General features: G+C 39.2%; 1 protein-coding gene and 1 long non-coding RNA gene across 11 annotated transcripts in view; both read left to right on the plus strand.

The window, feature by feature from the left end:
* The window catches only part of LOC128774178 (leucine-rich repeat-containing protein 37A3-like), a 47003-nt gene that overhangs the window by 20745 nt on the left and 10450 nt on the right, over positions 1-15808 (plus strand). For all 10 annotated transcript variants that reach the window (XR_008418626.1, XM_053892473.1, XM_053892471.1 and 7 more), the window contains 3 exons: positions 5133-5204; positions 5768-5842; positions 13902-14020. Coding sequence is in view for 9 of the 10 variants with exons in the window: in XM_053892473.1 (XP_053748448.1) it covers positions 5133-5204; positions 5768-5842; positions 13902-14020 (266 nt within the window). In the remaining variant the exon portion in view is untranslated. The remainder of the gene's footprint in view (positions 1-5132; positions 5205-5767; positions 5843-13901; positions 14021-15808) is intronic.
* LOC128774187 (uncharacterized) lies at positions 723-2931 on the plus strand. The gene is made up of 2 exons (XR_008418638.1): positions 723-2043; positions 2668-2931. It is a non-coding gene; the product is annotated as an uncharacterized LOC128774187 (long non-coding RNA).

Here is a 15808-nt window from a genome sequence, read left to right on the forward strand (position 1 = left end):
AAGAGAAGGCGGCACTAAAGACAGGAGGAGATAGGATAACTTGGAGTGGCCTGTATTTTGTTTTCACTACAGATAAACACAGGGCATTCATCTCAGCAGGAGGGCTGCCTGGGTAAGAGGAAGCACCGAGCCGATGGGTATAAGGCCATGGGTGAGCTACCAGGAAAGAGGGGGGGACAGTGGGGGTAGAGCACTGAGATAGTTGGGGGGAAGGATAACAAACTAGTAAATTGTTTTGGCTGCATAATTCTTCATAGTTTTTCTTAATAGGGAGCGGGGGGGGGGGGGAGCAGGGGCGGGGAGAAGTGGGCAGGGGAAGACACACACGTGGAAGAGGTTACTTGCACAGAGCCCGCCAGTAAGCTTGTAGGTATTAATGCCATTTTTATGTTTTCAAAGCCAAAGGACATTCGGAGCCTCAAGGTTGAGGAACTGTGTTTAACCAGACATGTGACACTCACGTTCTTTCTCTTCATAACATTGTCTGACTGGATATTAACTAGTGTTACACAAACCCGACATGTTAATGGGCCTGAAAAAACGTAGAAGAAGGGGCTGGAATAGGAAGAATAGGGGAGTTTCCAAGGCAAGAACAAAAATGCATGGCTCCCAGCCGCACCGCTAACTCCCTCTGACCTCCGCGTGGAAGAGTTTGAATCTTCGCTCCCCTTTTCTCCACCTACTAACGTGTTTGATCTTCTGGCAACTGGTTCTCTATTTATCACAACATGGTTCTTTTTTTTTTTTTTTTCAAATTGAGATATAGTCCGCATAATAGAATATGCAACATTATAAAGTATATAGTCCAATGGTATACTTTGATAGACAATAATCACTGCTAATCCAGAACATTGTCATCGCCCCCCTCGAAAGAAATACCATACCCATCAGCCTTTACTCCCCATTCTCCCCTCCTCCCAGGCCCCTGGCAACAACTAATTTACCTTCTGCCCCTATGGATTTGCCTATTCTGGACATTTCATAGAAATGTGTGTCTAGTTTCTTTCACATGGCTTGTTGGCTTCAAGATTTATCCGGTTGTAGCATGTTTCAGTACTTCATTCCTTTTTTTAATGTTTATTTATTTTTGAAAGAGAGCGCACACACAAGCGGGGAAGGGGCAGAGAGAGAGGGGGACAGAGGATCCAAAACCACAGAGCCTGATGTAGAGCTCGAACTCATGAACTGTGAGATGACGACCTGAGCCAAAGTCAGATGCTTAACCGACTGAGCCACCCAGGTGCTCCAGTCACATTTTGTTCATCCATTCGTGAGTTATTGGACATTTGGATTATTTTGACTTTTTGGCTATTGTGAATAATGCTGCTATGAGTATTCATGTACAAGTTTTTGTGTGGTCATATGTTTTTAATTCTCTTGGGTACATACCTAAGAGTGGAATTGCTGGGTCATGTAGTAACTCTATATTTAACCCTTTTGAAGAACTGCCGAACTGTTTTCCACAGTGACTACACCATTTTACATTCCCACCAATGTATGAAGATTCTGGTTTCCCCAAATCTTGCTACCACTTATCATTGTCTCTCTGTTCGATCATAGCCATCTTAGTGAGTGTAGAGTAGTATCTCATTGTAGCTTTGATTTATATTTCCCTAATGACCTAAGACATTGAGCATCTTTTCATGTGCTTATTGGCCATTCATGTATTTTCTTTGGCGAAATGTCTCTTCAAATCCTTTACCCATTTAAACATTTGATTATTTGTCTTTTTACTGAGTTTTAAGAGTTCTTTATATATTCTGGATGTTCTGGATACTAGACTTGTATCAGACATATGATAGTTTTGGGTTGTTTTTTTATTTTTAAATAAAGTCCAGTTTATCTATTTTTCCTTTGGTTTGTTGTGCTTTTTGTGTCATGTCTAAGAAACTGGCGCCTAAATCCAAGGTCATAAAGATTTCTCTCCTGAGAGTTTTATAGCTTGAGCTCTTCCATTTAGGTCTTTGACTCATTTTGAGTTAATATTTATATATGGTGTGAAGTGTAGGAATCCAACTACATTATTTGGTATGGGGATATACGGTTGTCCCAGCATCATTTGAAAAGACTAGTCTTCCCACGTTGAATGGTGTTGGCACCCTTGTTGAAAATCAGTGGGCCATAAATGTGAGGATTTGTTCCTGGACTGTCAGTTCTGTTCCATCAACTTACATGTCTGTTCTTTTGCCAGTACCACACCGTGATTACTGTAGTTTTGAAGTAGGTTTTGAAACCAGGGCGTGTGAGTCTTCCCATTTTGTTGTTCTGTGTCAAAATCGTTTTGGAGCACCCGGGTAGCTCAGTTGGTTAAGTGGCCGGCTCTTGATTTCAGCTCAGGTCATGACCTCATGGTTTGTGAGATGGAACCCCGTGTTGCAATCTGCACTGACAGCATGGAGCCTGCTTGGGATGCTCCCTCTCCTTCTCCCTCTGCCCCTCCCCTGCTCACACTTTTCCCCACTCACACTCGCTCATGTTTGCTCTTCTGCACGGGTGTGTATGCTCGCTGTCTCTCAAAATGAATAGATAAACTTTTTTTTTTTTTTAAAAAAGATCATTTTGGCTATTCTCGGTCCCTTGAATTGACATACAGATTTTAGAATTAGCTTGCCAATTTTTGGAAAGAAGTCAGTTGGGGTTTGGATAGGGATTATACTGAAACCACAGTTCAATTTGGGGTATAGTGCCATTTTAACAATATTTTCTTCTGATCCGTGAACATGGCATATCTTTACATTTATTTCAATCTTCTTTAATTTCTTTCAACAACGTTTTGTGGTTTTTAGTGTGATTCTTGCACTTCTTTGGTTAAATGTTTTCCTAAGTATTTTGTTCTTTTGAGTACTGTTATACGTGGAATTGTTTTTCTAATTTTATTTTTGGAATAGTCATTGCTGATGTATAGAAATAAAGCTAATTTTTACATATTGATCTTGTGTCCTGTAACCTTGCTGAACTCATTTATTAGTGCTAAGGTTTTTTTTTCTACATTCCCAGGAATATGTCTTGTGGTCTTCTAGTTACCCAGGAAGATGTTGGAGCATTTCAAAGTCCCTATGGACATCTCATTTCTCAGCTTTTTCCTTTTAGGCTTTTTGTTTAGGCTATTTTTTGTCTTGTTATCAATTGCCTCACATAGCTGCCAGATTAAAACATTTATCTATAATTGTTTTCAAAAAATGCCCCTTGGGAAGAGGCTATTTTAGCACTGTGCAGTTCTCAGTGAGGTCAAGGGCAAGGCTTTCAAGTGAAGTTTTTTAGGGACCCCACTAGACAGGTAAAACAATGACAGTCTGTTCCTTGGGAATGAGGCTTTAAGGAACTTGAGCTCCATTCTGTTCCCCTGGGATGTGGGCAATTTTTAAGGCTACCATCAGGATGGAGAGCAGAGGTTGAGGACAAGTTAAAACAACAGAGCTCACTGTTCTCATAGAAATTAGTAATTTTTTCTTTAATAAATGCTCTCCGGGTTGCTGCAAGCCCATTGGTTAAAATTTCCAAAGTTCTGAGAAAGTTGATTTTGACCATTTTTGCTAGTTTTTTGTTGTTGTTGTTGCTTTTATGGAAGGATGAATTTTCAGACGTCCTTCCTTTCTCATTTTCACTGATTCACCTGTAACAGGGCTTTAAAATGTCTAAAGTCTCAGGGCACCTGGGTGGCTCAGTTAACTGCCTGACTCTTGATTTCGGCTCAGGTCATGATCTTGCGGTCATGGGATCAAGCCCCATGTCAGGCTCTGCACTGGGCATGGAGCCTGCTTGGGATTCTCTCTCTCTCTCTTCCTCTGCCTCTCCTTCACTCATACTCTTGTACTCTCTCTCTCAAAAAATAGAATACAAAAATAAAAAATGAAATCTCTAAAGTCTCAATGATCACAGGCTAATTAAATCCTTAATCATGGGAGATGATTAGAGGAAAGGAATAAAAATAGAAAATGTAATTCTTAGAGAAGCTCTCCCAGATGGAGAGATGAAGTTCAGCAAAGTGTTTCTATATTTAATGCTCTCAAAGTTAAGTTTAAGGTAACGGCTATTTTAAACCCCCTTTTTTTTTCATACAAGTTAAATACAGGCTTTGGAGTCAGAACTGAGTTCAGATTCCAGCTCTGCTTCTTGACTGGCTTGACAAACTGGGACAAATTATACAACCTCTCTGTACTTCAGTTTCCTCACTTGTAAAATGGGGTAATGATGTATCTATCACATAAGGTTATTGTGAGGTTTAAATGTGAAATGCTGATCACAGATGCCCTATGGCTCAATAGTATTGGTTGTGATGATTATCCTTATAATTTTGCAAAAGTACAGTGATGATTCTTGAGCAGAGTCAACCTAAAGGCAGATTTTCTTTTCTTTCTTCCTGTTTCCTTCACTTTATTTTTGCTGTAAAGAACTGAGAAGAAAATCTACTCGGCATTTTGGAATAAAAACTTGTGTCAAGCAGTGACAAAAAGTTATTTATTCAACAAGCCTTCACTAAGTAACTAGTAAATAACAAGCACTCTGTCAGGCACAGGGACAAAAATGACAATAGAGTATGTTCCCTGCCCTCAAGGAGCTGGCAGTCCAGGAGATGGATAAGGAAACGGGATCATATGCCACCTAACAAAGGCTGTCATAGGAGAATACACATGGTGGGGGTATAGCTTTCACCATTTCCTCTTAGATTAATCCCTTTGTCTTTGGCCCCCAAACTGAGGAATTGGTCCTATTTTTGTCTTTAACCGGGTGTTTTAAACTGTGGAATTTTTTACATTTCTAGAGATAAAGGAAAAGCACCTAGAATTACAGAGGACACTAGAAACAGTATTTCCTACAGAGCCTGGGCTTCCTACCAGCATAGTCACTTCTAGGATTTTCAGCCCAAAAAGTTCTTTGGCATATCTTTGCTTTGCTGTCCACGTAAAAAAAAAAATTTTTTTTTTTCCTCTTTCTGTTCTCCACTTTATCGTCCAGAGAGCTGGGTAGTTCCCAAAGGAAGAGTGCTTTACAGAATCTAAGGGTGATTTATAGGCAAAGGCAGAAAATGATTAGTTTTCACCTTCCAGTTCCATACCCCCAAAATGAACATAAACTTTCATGGTAGTCATTACTGGAAATGCAGATAATTTTAATTCCATTGCATTTTTCAGAATTATCAGTCGTAACCCTCTGTCAACTGTTGAAGATTCCTATCTTTTTAAGTTGCCAGCATTAAAATATTTGTAAGTATTGCAACAATCTCATGGCTCATGAGATGATTTCTGATCTTTTTTGTTGTCATCAAAAGATTAAGTATTTTGCGTTTTGGTTAAAAAGTCGTAATTTAAATTTTAACTGGGTTATTGAAATAAGCATTATTAGCAAAGAAAAAACGTATATGGGCAAGATAGCCTGCAGAGGAAGGAGTAGTATTGAAGAACACATAACAGACATGGGACTTGTAGATGTAGGTAGAAATACCATTTATCTCAAAGTGGAAAGTGGAGTAAGGTGTATATTAAAAGAAAAAAAGACTAATCAAGAGAGGTGGATGCAACTGAGAATGAAAATGAGGATAAGAGTAAAAAGGATTGTACTGTTGAGCACCAAGGTGATTAATTTGATGATGCACATAAAATGTCTTCATTGGGAGCTTTCTGAAATTATTGTCCATAGCAAGAAAACTCTTGAGCTGACTTGACAAAGAAGCCAGAATTGAAGTAATCACATGTTGCTAAGTATCTTTTTAGGTACAGAATTTTTATCCTTGGGTTCAAATCACGCATGTTTGGGCTTTCTCCTTCAGAGACATGGGATCAACACAGGTGTCACTTACAACAGTTGAGAGCATCCTCATGATGACCGTTGAATTGGAAACACTGTAAGTTGATTTTTCTTATGTGTATTTTCACTTAGTTGTTTACTTAGATTTGTTTTATTGTTTTCTTAAGTCAGATTTATTGAGGTATAAAATTTACTCTTTTTAAGCATACAGTTTGATGAGTTTTGACAAACGTGTAGTTATGTAACCACCACCACATTTGAGACGTAGAACGTTTCTGTCACCCCAAAAGGCCCCTATGTGCCTTTGCAGCCAATCCCCTTTTCTCACCACCAGCCCTGGCAACCACCAACCTAATTTTTGTCCCTATAGTTTTGCCTTTTCTACAGTGTCTTATAAATGAAATCATACAAGGGGCACCTGGGTGGCTCAGGCAGTTAAGCGTCCGACTTCAGCTCAGGTCATGATCTCGCGGTCTGTGAGTTCAAGCCCTGCATCGGACTCTGTCCTGACAGCTCAGAGCCTGGAGCCTGCTTCGGATTCTGTGTCTCCCTGTCTCTCTACCCCTTCCCCATTTGCACTCCATCTCTCTCTCTCTCTCAAAAATAAATGAACATTAAAAAAAATAAATAAATGAAATCATACAGTATGCAGTCTTCTGTGATTGGTTCCTTTCAGCATAATCCTTTTGAGATTCATCCATGTTTGTTTTTTTTTTAACTTTTTTAACGTTTATTTATTTTTGAGAAACAGAGAGCATAAGCAGGAGAGGGGCAGAGAGAGAGAGAGAGACACAGAACCCGAAGCAGGCTCCAGGCTCTGTCAGCACAGAGCCCAATACAGGGCATGAACCTGCGGAACATGAGATCATGGCCTGAGCCAAAGTCGGTCACTTATCTGACTGAGCCACCCAGGCACCCCAGAGACTCATCCATGTTTTTGCACATGTCAGTAGTTCATTTCCTTTTTATTGCCGAGTAGTATTGCAGTTGTGAGGATATACCAGTTTGTTTATGCATTCATCAGTTAATGGGCATTTGAGTTGTTTCTAGCTTTTTGGCCTTTGTGAATAAAGTTGCTTAAAACACTTACATGCAGGTCTTCGTGTGAGCATATGTTTTCATTGGGGGAGGGGGGCAGGTGGTAAAATACCTAATGGCAGGATTGCTACATCATATGCTGAGTGTATATTTAACTTTTTAAGAAACTGCTTACCTGTTTTCTAAAGTGGATGTACCATTTTGCATTCCAGCCAGCAGTATATGAGATCTTCTATCTATCCTTTCTTCTAATGTCTTTATCTATTTTTCATAAGGTGAATGTTGGCCTTAAAATTGAGTTGGGAAGTATTCCCCTCTCTTCAATTCTCTAGTACAGTTTGTGCAGAATTGGCATTATTTTTTCCTTAAATGTTTGCTAGAATTCACCAGTGAAGCCATGTGGGCTTGAAGCTTTCTTTGTGAGAAAGTGTTAAACTACAGATTTTATTTTTGTAATAGTGCTACTTAAATTACATACTTTATTTTTTTGAGTAGTTCATGTCTTTCAGGGAATCTATTTCATCTTGAAGTTATTGACATAAAGTATTTTATAATAATCCCTTATTATCCTTTTAGTATCTGTAGAATTGTAGTGATGTCATTCCTCTCATTTTTGATATTGATAATTTGTGTCTTCTCTTGTCTTTTCTTGATAAATCTGGCCAGAAGTTTATCAGTTTTACTTATCTTCTCTAAAAAGTGCCTTTTCATTACACTGACTTCTCTATTTTTGTTTTCCTTTTCAAAAATTTCTGCTTTGATCTTTATCATTCCATTTTCTCTCCTTACTCAGTGATGAATTTCCTTTTCTTTTTCTAGTTTCTTAAAAGTGGACACTGGGGAAGATGAATACTATATGAGCAACATCCCACATGTTGACATGTTGTGTTTTCAGTTTCAGTTGGTACAAAATAGTTTCTAATATCCATTTTGACTTATTTGACCAATAGGGTTACTTAGGAGTGTGTTGGTTAGTTTCTAAATATTTGGAGATTTTACAGATCTGTTAATTTGTTATTTAATTCCATTATGGTCACAGAACAATATGTTGGATGACTGAAATCCTTTTAAATTTATTGAGGCTTGTTTTATAGCCAATGAATTCTGGTAATAGATGAGAATATGGCCTATTTTGATAAATATTATGTGTCCACTTGAAAGAAAATATGTAGTCTGCTGATTTGGTGTGGAGTATTCTATAAATGTCAACTAGGTCAAGTAGGTTGGTAGTATTTTTCAAGTCTGATGTATCATTACTCATTATCTATATATTTTTTCTGTCAATTATTGAGAGAGGGATATTGAAATCTCCAACTATAATTGAGTGCTTATGTGTCTCTCTTTCCTATTCTCCTTAATATATTTGGAAGTTCTATTATCAGATACATAAATTCTTAAGTTATGTCTTTTCTAATAGTTGACATTTCTATCACAATGGAATAACCTCATTTATCCCTGGTAATATCTTTGCTTTGAAATTGACTTTGTCCTATAGTAAATATAGCCACTCAAGGTTTCGTTTGACTAGTGTTAGCAAAGCATAATTTCTTCCATATTTTTAACCTACTTATATCTTTGTATTGAAGATGAATCTTATAGACAGCATATAGTTGGCTTTTGCTTTTTTATCCAGTATGACAACTCTATCTTTTAATTAGGTGATTATACCATTTATATTTAATGTAATTATTTATATGCTTACATTTAAAGCTACTGTCTACTCTTTTCTATGTATCCCATCTGTTCTTTGTTTCTTTTCTTTTTCTTTTTCTTCTTCTTCCTGCTCTTGGGTTGATTTAGTACGTTTTATTATTTTTTGGTGGGGGGATAAATAGTTACAACTCAGGTTTTGTTATTTTAGTAGCTGTTTAATGGTTTGTAGTGTTCATGTTTAACTTATCACAGTCTATCTTCAAATGATATTATATGATTTCATGAATAGTATAAGAACCTTACAATAAATAGTGTACTTCCATTGTTCCCCTCCTGACCTTTGTGCTATTGTTTTCATACATTTTACTTTTAGCACACCATATTATTTTTTTTGTTTAAATAGTCAGTTATCTTTTTTTATTTTTGTATTTTTGAGAGAGACAGAGTGCAAGTGGGGGAGGGGCAGAGAGAGAGGGAGACACAGAATCTGAAGCAGGCTCCAGGCTCTGAGCTGTAGACACAGAGCCTGATGTGGGGCCTGAAATCACAGACTATGAGATCATGACCTGAGCTGAAGTCAGATGCTTAACTGACTGAGCCACCTGGGTGCCCCTCAATTATCTCTTTTATTGAAGTATATATAGATCATGTAATATTAAATTAGTTTCAGGTGTACAACACAGTGATCTTTTATATACATTATGAAATGCTCACAACACAGTGATCAATTATATACATTATGAAATGCTCACCACAATAAGTATATTACAGTATTATTGACTATATTCCCTATGCTGTACTTTTCATCTGGTGACTTATTTATTTTATAACTGCAAGTTGGTACCTCTTAACCCTTTTCACTCATTTTGTCCATATCCCCAGTTTGTTCTCCGTATTTACAAGTGTTTTCTCTTTTTTGTTGTTGTTTATTCATTCATTTGGTTTTTTGTTTATTTTTTGTTTATTTTTTACCTTGTTTTATTTTTTATTTTTTAAAATTTACATCCAAATTAGTTAGCATATAGTGCAACAATGATTTCAGGAGTAGAGTCCTTAGTGCCCCTTACCCATTTAGCCCATCCCCCCTCCCACAACCCCTCCAGTAACCCTCAGTTTGTTTTCCATATTTATGAGTCTCTTCTGTTTTGTCCCCCTCCCTGTTCTTACATTATTTTTGTTTCCCTTCCCTATGTTCATCTGTTTTGTCTCTTAAAGTCATCATATGAGTGAAGTGATACGATTTTTGTCTTTCACTGACTAATTTCACTTAGCGTAATACCCTCCAGTTCCATCCATGTAGTTGCAAACGGCAAGATTTCATTCTTTTTGATTGCCAAGTAATACTCCATTGTATATATATACCACATCTTTCATCCATTCATCCATCAATGGACATTTGGGCTCTTTCCATACTTTGGCTATTGTTGATAGTGCTGCTATAAACATTGGGTGCACATGCCCCTTCAAATCAGCATTTTTGTACCCTTTGGTTAAATGCCTAGTAGTACAATTGCTGGGTTGTAGGGTAGTTCTATTCTTAACTTTTTAAAAACCTCCATACTGTTTTCCAGAGTGGCTACAGCAGTTTGCATTCCCACCAGCAGTGCAGAAGGGTTCCCCTTTCTCCACATCTGTTGTTTCCTGAGTTATTAATTTTAGCCATTCTGACACATGTGAGGTGGTATCTCATTGTGATTTTGATTTGTATTTCCTTGATGATGAGTGATATTGAGCATCTTTTCATGTGTCTGTTAGCCTTCTGGATGTCTTCTTTGAAAAACTGTCTATTCATGTCTTCTGCCCTTTTCTTAACTGGATTATATATTTGATTTTTTGGGTGTTGAGTCCTTTATATATTTTGGATACTAGCCCTTTATCAGATTATGTCATTTGCAAATATGTTCTCCCATTTCATCAGTTGCCTTTTAATTTTGTTGATTGTTTCCTTTGCTGTACAGCTTTTTATCTTTTTTTCATGGATGTTTATTTTTGAGAGAGAGAGCACAAGAGTGGGGTAGGGGCAGAGAGTGAGGGAGACAGAGGATCTGAGCAGGCTCCGCACTGTCAACAGAGAGTCGATGCGGAACTCGAACTCACAAACCGTGAGATTATGACCTGAGCTGAAGTCAGAAGCTTAACCGACTGAGACACCCAGGTGCCCCAGAAGGTTTTTATCTTGATGAGGTCCCAATAATTCATTTAAAAAAATGTTTGTTTGTTTGTTTGTTTGTTTGTTTACGTTTATTTTTGAGAGAGAGAGACAGAGTGCAAGCAGGGGAGGGGCAGAGAGAGAGAGGGAGACACAGCATCTGAAACAGGCTCCAGGCTCCAAGCTGTCAGCACAGAGCCTGACACGGGGCTCAGACTCACGAACTGTAAGATCATGATCTGAGCCAAGTCAGATACTTAACCAACTGAGCCACCCAGGTGCCCCTATTAATTAATTAATTAATTAATTAAGAACATGGACACACACATACATGTATACATGGGGGGGAGCAGAGAGAGAGGGAGAGAGAGAATCTCAAGTGGAGAGAGAATCCTGATGCGGGGTTCAATCCACGACCCTGAGATCACGACCTGAGCCAACACCAAGAGTCAGGCATTCAACCCGCTAAGCCACCCAGGCACTCCTCAGTAGTTCATTTGTACTTTTGTTTCCCTTGCCTCTGGAGACGTGTCTCTAGTAAGAAGTTGCTTTAGCTGAGATCAAAGAGGTTTCTGCCTGTGTTCTCCTCTAGGATTTTGATGGTTTCCCGTCTCACATTTAGGTCTTTCATCCATTTTGAATTTATTTTTGTGTATGGTGTAAAAAAGTGGTTTAGTTTCATTCTTCTGCACGTTACGGTCCAGTTTTCCCAACACCATTTATTGCGAAGACTATCTTTTTTCCATTGGATATTCTGCTTTATCGAAGATTAGTTGACCATATATTTGTGGCTCCATTTCTCGGTTCTCTATTCTATTCTATTGATCTATGTGTCTGTTTTTGTGCAGTACCACACTGTCTTGATGATTCCAGCTTTGTAATACAGTTTGAAGTCCAGAATCATGATGCCTCCAGCTTTGTTTGTTTGTTTTTTCCCAACATTATACTTCGGGGTCTTTTCTTGTTCCATACAACTTTTAGAATTGTTTGTTCTCGCTCTGTGAAAAATACTGGTGTTTGATAGGGATTGAATTGAATGTGTAGTTTGCTTTGAGTAGTATAGACATTTTAACAATATTTGTTCTTCCAATCCTTGAGCATGGGATGTTTTTCCATTTCTTTCTGTCTTCTTCAATTTATTTTCATAAGCGTTCTATTGTTTTCAGCATACAGATCTTTTACCTCTTTGATTAGGTTTATTCCTAGGTATCTTATGGTTTTTGGTGTATTTTTTTTTTAATTTTAGAGACAGAGTGTACAAGTTGGGGAGAGGGGCAGAGGAGAGAGAGAGAGAGAGAGAGAGAGAGAGAGAGAGAGAATCTTAAGAGAATCTTAATCTAATCCATGCTGAGTGTGGAGCCTGACACAGGGCTCGATCTCACGACCCTGAGATCCTGAGCCGAAATCAAGAGTAGGATGCTTCATCGACTTAGCCCATCCAGGCACCCCTTGTTTGTTTGTTTGTTTTTTTCTGAGATTCTACATATAAGTGAAATCATATAGTGAAATGATATACATACATATAGTGAAGTGAAATCATAACCTATATAGTTACCAGTTCTAATGTTCTTCATTCCTTTGTGTGGATCCACATTTCCGTCTGCTATCCTTTTCCTTCTGCTTAAAAATACTTTCTTTAGGGGCACCTGGGTGGCTCAGTCAGTTAAGCATCCAACTCTTGATTTTGGCTCAGGTCATAATCTCACAGTTTGTGAGCTCAAGTCCCGCGTTGGGCTTTGCTTGGGATTCTCTGTCTCCTCAGTGCTCTTTCCCCCTTGCACACGCATACTGCACGTGCCCTCTCTCTCTGTCTCTCAAATAAACATTTAAAAAAATACTTCCTTTGGCATTTCTACAGTGTAAGCCTGCTAATGATGAATTCTTCCAGCTCTTGTATGTCTCAGATAGTCTGTCTTGCTTTTATTTTTGAAAGATTTGGGTATAGAATTCTAGCTTGATAGCTATTTGGTCCCCCTCTCCTTTTCACTGCTTGAAAGATGTTGCCCCACCGAGTTCTGGCTTACATTATTTCCAACAAGAAATATGTTGTCATTGTTATATCTTTGTTGCTCTGTGTGTCATGTGTGGTTTTGTTCCTTTGGCTGCTTTTAAGATTTGCTCTTTATCGCTGGCTTTGACCAGTTTGATTATCATGTGCCGTGGTGTAGTTTTATCCGTGTTTAATGGATTAAACTAAACATGTAGTTTAATCCATGTTGTGCTCAGATTTCATTGACCTTCCTGGATTTGTGAGTTTATAGGGTTTACTTATTTGGAAATGTGGGGGCTATTAGTTTTTCAAATTTTTTTTATATCTCCTCTCCTTCGTGGACTCTAAGTATACATATATTAGGCCACTTGAAGTTGTTGCACAATTCATTGAGTTAAGGAGAGGCATGGGGTTTTTTCCATATATGAAATACTGTTATAATAACTTTTTTAAATGCCCTTGTCTGCTAATTGTAGCATTTGTGTAGATTATGGATTAGTTTTTGATTGATTGCTTTTTTAAAAAAAAAATTTAACATTTGTTTATTTTTAAGACACAGAGAGTGATCAGGGAAGGGGTAGAGAGAGAGGAAGTTAAATCTGAAGCAGGTTCCAGACTCCGAGCTCTCAGCACAGAGCCTGATGTGGGGCTCAAACCCATGAACCACGAGATTATGACCTGAGCCAAAGTTGATTGCTTTTTATCCTCAGTATGGGCCATATTTCAGATTTATTCAAACTCTTAGAAGTCTACCCTCTTTCTGTGTGCTCTCAACCCGAAGTGAGACTTTTGGCTTGGAAGGAGTTACCTGTGTATTAAACTACTGATCAGTGTCACCCAGTTCTAATCTCTATCTCATTCTTTTTTTTTTTTTTTTTTTTTTTATTTTTGGGACAGAGAGAGACAGAGCATGAACGGGGGAGGGGCAGAGAGAGAGGGAGACACAGAATCGGAAACAGGCTCCAGGCTCCGAGCCATCAGCCCAGAGCCTGACGCGGGGCTCGAACTCACGGACCGCGAGATCGTGACCTGGCTGAAGTCGGACGCCCAACCGACTGCGCCACCCAGGCGCCCCTCTCTATCTCATTCTAAGGGTACCATACCCCATGTCATCCTTACCTTTCCGTTGGGCACCTCTGTCCTTCTATCTGTGTATTTATAATATTCAAGAGCAGCAGTTGGCCAACTGGTCCCTACCCAACCATCCAGGCCATGTGCCTCAAGAATTCCTTTTTGCACAGCCCTGTGATGACTTTGGCCCGCCTCTTCTACCTACTCGAGTAACTCCTTTACCACTAATTTAATTGTCTGTGTTTCCATTTATAGGATTTTACCTAGCCGTATGGCCTGCTGTCTCTGCCAATTTAAAAATACTATTGAGGTTGTCTGTAAGACCGTCAAGCTACATTGTGACAGTGCATGTCTGACAAATGGCACACGTTGTGGTAAGTCCTAATTGCCTGATGATAAATTTGTAAATTTTTATTTTATTTGTGGTTTAACTTTTATTTTTAATCAACAATGATAATTTTTTTTAATGTTTATTCATTTTTGAGAGAGAGAGCATTCACGTGCGTGAGCTGGGAGGGGGCAGAGAGTGAGTGAGGGGGACAGAGAATCCGAAGCAGGCTCTACACTGACAGCAGCAAGCCCCATGCGGGGCTGAACTGTGATATCATGACCTGAGCCAAAGGGATGCTTAACTGACTGGGCCACCCAGGCACCCTAACAATGGTAAATTTTTAAACTAATGATGTCATTGCATTATTTTTACTCATTCAGAGTTCAGATCCCTAAATTTCTAAGAACTATTCCTTTGTTAAAAGTCAGATTCTCAGTTACATTATTAAGTCAACTACCCCCAAATGAAAACCTGTTCACATAGTGCATCACAGCTTATAAGCTGATTTTACGTGCGTTAGGTCTCAGGTGCCCTTTGTCTTATAGGACAGGTGGAGATACCTTTTTGTTTATTTTGTTGTTTTTATAAGTGTGTAAGAGTACAAGTGATGCTGATTTCTGAAAAAGTTTTATTTGGAGCCTCTGTGTTTCTGTGCCCTAACCAGAAGCTGCTACCCAACCGTTCTAACGGATGAGAGGGCTCTTCTATCCTTGGGCTGTCCAACTCTTGTTCTGAATCTTAAGCTTTTCTATCCAAAACACGGGTGCTTTTAGGTATTTTTCTGTTCTTAGGTTTTATTGGCACTAACTTGGTGACTTCCAAAATGTGCTTTTGCACCTGGATAGCTTGAATATGGGTCCCTGTCAATGGTCTAGGGCACAGCATAAATTACACTTTGCTACTTCTATAAGTGGTGTTGCTTATTTTCCAAAACAATGTTTTACCAATTATCTTACTCCCGTCTCCCTTAGAGGTGGGCAGAATAGGTATTTTTTTTTTTATCTCCTTTGACAGGCGAGGAAAAATGAGATCAGAGGTGCCTTAGCCTAGCACTCGAGTCTCCTCTCCCGTTTTGGGCGCTCTGCCAGCCCACTGCTCCTCCTCTCTCGTGACCTTTATCACCTCCTCCTCCGACTCTCACCAGCACCACTAAAAATACTTTTAATTCTTCTGGAAAAACCCAGCTGCACAGTGCTGTTCAGTGTACACAAGCTGTACACTTGACCTTCATGTAGTTGGAAGCTCTGGATGGTTCTCTCAGTAAAGCTAGAAATCTGGAAGTGAAAGGAAATGAAAGCAAAGTAGGCATTTGACCAAAGTTTCTTTATCCCTTCTGCATTTTAAAACCTCAAGTATCATTCCGTTGATTTTTTTTGAACGCCCCACAGTGGCATCTCTCTCATACCTGGAAAATCTCTTAACCTATACCCCACATCTCTGCCCAAATTTAAGCAAAGAACCAGGGTGGACTTAACGGGTCTTGTGTTTAGTTTTTTCTGTCTAGAGCTTATGTTACGGGAGGTGCGATATATGGGAGCAGGGACCAAGCAAAAGAATTGGTGGGTGGGCGGAGAGGGCGTGTCCAGATGAGGACCTGCTGGTGACGGGTGTTGTCCCGGGCATATGTGATGGTAGCAAGAACTCAAGCCCACTGAAGACGTAGAAGGAGGAAGACTCGCGCTCCCTCTGCCCCCGAAGCAGGACAGGGTGGGGTATGTGAATGCCAGGAGTCGCACTAGAGCTGCACACAGTTTAGCCGAGTATCTTCCGGCCTTGGCTTTTCTTGAGGCCTGGGCCATCGGCCCTTAGGGACCAATGGAATAACTCTAAA

The sequence above is a fragment of the Panthera pardus genome, unplaced genomic scaffold, assembly GCF_024362965.1.
Source record: "Panthera pardus isolate Hobbes unplaced genomic scaffold, ASM2436296v1 HiC_scaffold_3, whole genome shotgun sequence".
NCBI lineage: Eukaryota > Metazoa > Chordata > Mammalia > Carnivora > Felidae > Panthera > Panthera pardus.